Raw genomic sequence first — 3,728 nt, forward strand, 5'->3', positions numbered from 1 at the left:
TTCCTGCTCTTAAACTTTTTCCTTGTCCAAAATCCCCTAAACTGATTTGGCCTCCTACTTATTATATTTCCGGTAATATCCTAATGTTTCTACCACCCAATACATCCAACAATACTGAATTATTCTCCCTTTACTTTCTGAAGATTGATGAGGTTCAATGCTAGGATTTTTTTAAACAAATAAATGCTGATCTTTTAAGGGAATTTACAAGGCTGTAAGGATTATTTCGTTACAAACACAAAACCAGTTCCGCAGCTCCCCGCTCTCTCTTTCCTTTCCTCCTCCTGAAAAGTCCATGCAGACAAAGTCCATGCAGACAAAGACATATGGTTTAGTCATTAGCACAGATGTCCACGTGAACCAATCCAGGCTTGAACCTCCTGCCCTGCTACACTCTTGCACCTACTCACAGCGTGGGCCCTCCAAGGGGAGGAAACATGCCCTGCCAGCATGTCACAGATGCATTCTGTGAGTGCGATGCAACAATGTGTGATTGGGGTGTGATGACAGTCTTGGGTCAGCAGAATGAGAAAAATTTTATGAGCACTAGTACATCTGGTTTATTTTCTTGTTATATTAGAGATATGTAATCATATGAGAATTCCCTTGCAGACCACAAAAACTCAAAAGTTAACTAATTATTTGAAATAACATAGCTCAGTAATTCCCCTATAGACTTAGATGGATGTATACTGAGTTTCTGCTCAGGATGGAGGGGAGTCAAATCTCAGTAAAGGGGAGCATTCCAGTGGAAAAACTTAAAGGGAGTTTTTGAAGTGAACGAATTCCTAAGTCAGGCTGTGTAAACAGAAGAATTAGTGGAACTTTATTTGTTCAGAGAGCATGGTTTGATGTGCCCTTACTATGATAACCCCCTAGAAAACACTACAGAAACATTTTCCCTGGAAGAGGTTGCAGAGGAATTATTGCTTTGCTTTTATCATACAAATTTCATTTATTGAGTTATTTATTCATTCAATTAACTTTAAGTAAAGTCTATGATAATACAGAACAGAAGGATTTTACTTGTTAGATTGTGCTAGTACAAGAGAAGTTCCTTAAGAAAGATTTAGGAAAAGCACTATGAATGTCAAGAAGATGAAAAAGATGATGAATGTTAAACCATTTCTTCATTCAGTTGTTCATTCAATGCTTATTCTTGAATGCCCACTACTAAGGCATAAGTGCCAGGGATATGCAGATTAATAATAATAATAATAATTGATAATATTTGATAGCATCAGTCTGTGCTATCAAGGTGCTCAGTCTACTGGTGGCAGTATTAATAGCATTCAGTTCAAAACCTAATCAATGTAGTCAACCAGAATAAGTGAATAATTGAGTCACTGGTTCCTTATCTATTTTAAGAGGCTATGAGGAAAAAGTTTCAAGCATCATTTCAAATTAGTCATGCCATTTGGATTTTATTTAGTGTTTGATTTTTATTGTTCTTTTTATTTGATATGCTTAGGTGAAGGATGCATAGAATTAGAATAGAATAGAATTAACAGAAATGAAGAAACTGAGTCAAGGAACCAACCCATTCTCTTTGTATTTCTTGACTTTCTTTTCTGTTGGATATTTCATTTTCTCAGTTTTTTAAACAATCACAAATCCACAAGCTTCTCCTGAACATTTTATTTTAAGAAATTTCTGATCACATTTTAATATAATCTTTCTAATCATATTCTGCTGCTAATACTTAGAAGTTCAGAAAAAATAAATCATATTGGTTTGCTACACATACATTTATTCTTCTACCACAAATAAAACACAATATAAAGGCGGGAAAGCATAGTTTTCCTTAAGTTCTTCGGATTTTTTTTTTCCTGTACCTTGAGCTACTTGATTCAGACACTTGAGCAGCTTGACTCAGGTTTATTTTCTTGTTGTTCATTCTTTATTAATTATAATACAGTGATATAATTTGAAAATTTAAAAATGTCATCAAATCAATACCTGACATTAATCTGTGTCTCTGTGTAAGACATGCTTCCATTTGCCTTGCTAATTTTTGATCACCTAGATGTATTTTGACAGGTAAAAATATACTTCTCCTTTTTTTTCTTAGGTTTGTTAGTGAAAAACTATGTACCAGATATTTCTTGGAAGAAAAAGTGTATTATGCAATTAATGACTCTGAAATGCCTTATCTGTTTTTTTTTTTACCCTCAACAGGGAGCTCGAGGATTTCCTGGGGCTCCTGGTCTTCCAGGCCTGAAGGGTCACCGAGTAAGTTCAATCCTCTGTAATCCTTTTAGATACTGTGGCTTATAGAGTAGGGTCTGGGGAGCATTACCTTCAAAATCATTACGATTCCATTTGTCAATTGCCCTTAACTGGCTGTGGTTGTAGTAGTCATCTGCAGTTACCAAAGTCACAATGCTTTTTTTTACATTTCCTTTGAATTTCATTTGATTCTATAAACAAATGTATTTTGAGTTCTTACTATGTAATACTGCGAATACTATGAATACTGTGCTATAAAAGAAAAAACAGTGATAAATGAGAAATGCCCAAAGCTGACTCTCAGCTTCAGGCTAATGAGATTCAGTTAAGAAAATAGGCAATTACTATATAGTGGAATAAATGACACAATACTAAAACGTGCACTAGATCACAGAGGGTGCCTAGCCAACTCAGCCCAACTCAGACATGGAAGTCTGTAGAATGCTTCTCTCTTTATAACTCAGGATAATTAATATGTAACTATTATGTTACATACATATATAGAAATTACGTATCTATCTATCTATCTGAAAGCATGGTTGATATTCACTCAGTGTACATTGACTGGCCTCTGTTTTGAGTGGTTGAGCTTATGATTAGAATGCTTGCTCCTATAATAGTTATTAAATATTTTGAACATCACTCCTGGATATAAACCATATTTTATAACTATATAAATTCTATAATTATTTGTTTTCTGTAAGGCCACCATAGGTTTTTTATTTGTTGCTATAAAATAAATTTCTATGAAGTTACAAAAATTTGAAAGGTGAGAACATTGCACATTGAAAACATTATTTAAAGAGGGAAACCCTACTTTAGTTTTCTTTGAATAGACTTTCAAAAAAGGTTGAGAATTTGGAAACATTTTGAGTAACAACTGTAAATCTGAGATCCGTTTTCATAAGGTACTTTCTGTGAGCTTATTTTTGGTTCTTCTTTTACATTTCTGAGGCTCAAAAAAGCAGTAAAATACAAATTTATATTTTTCTTCTCAGGGACACAAAGGTCTTGAAGGCCCTAAAGGTGAAGTTGGAGCAATTGGTTCCAAGGTAATTGTATAGTATCTCAATACAACCTCACTATAGCATTTCTGTTCTGCTTCAAGTCTAAAATTTTTTTCAGGACCACCTTAAATAGTTCTGGAGGAAAGAGGAGTATAAAAAATGAATAGTTAAGTAGATAAATTTAATAGATAAATATAATCTTTCATGGATGAGTGGCAATAGATTTAGCAGGGTACACAACATGACTTAATTTTGCCACCAAGAACAGCCACCATGGCACTGGGTTTCTACCAATGTAGGATGGCTGTTATCTTTATATAAAGATGCATTATGAATCCACCCTCTAAAACACATTTACTCTTTCTTTTTTCTTTAAAAATATCTGAGAGTTTTAGATGGTTCATTAGTCCCATTATTTAGTACCCTTTTAATTCTAGGGCCTTTTGGCCATCATTTCTTTCCCAAATTTATTTATGCTTCTAGAGGGAAAGA

General features: G+C 34.0%; 1 protein-coding gene across 1 annotated transcript in view; it reads left to right on the forward strand.

Moving 5' to 3' along the window:
* The window catches only part of COL5A2 (collagen type V alpha 2 chain), a 142,524-nt gene that overhangs the window by 89,975 nt on the left and 48,821 nt on the right, over window positions 1–3,728 (forward strand). The window contains exons 13-14 of the mRNA XM_007464981.1: window positions 2,179–2,232; window positions 3,228–3,281. Of these exons, the coding sequence (XP_007465043.1) occupies window positions 2,179–2,232; window positions 3,228–3,281 (108 nt within the window). The remainder of the gene's footprint in view (window positions 1–2,178; window positions 2,233–3,227; window positions 3,282–3,728) is intronic.

Source organism: Lipotes vexillifer, unplaced genomic scaffold (assembly GCF_000442215.2).
Source record: "Lipotes vexillifer unplaced genomic scaffold, Lipotes_vexillifer_v1.1 scaffold903, whole genome shotgun sequence".
Classification (NCBI taxonomy): Eukaryota; Metazoa; Chordata; class Mammalia; order Artiodactyla; family Lipotidae; genus Lipotes; species Lipotes vexillifer.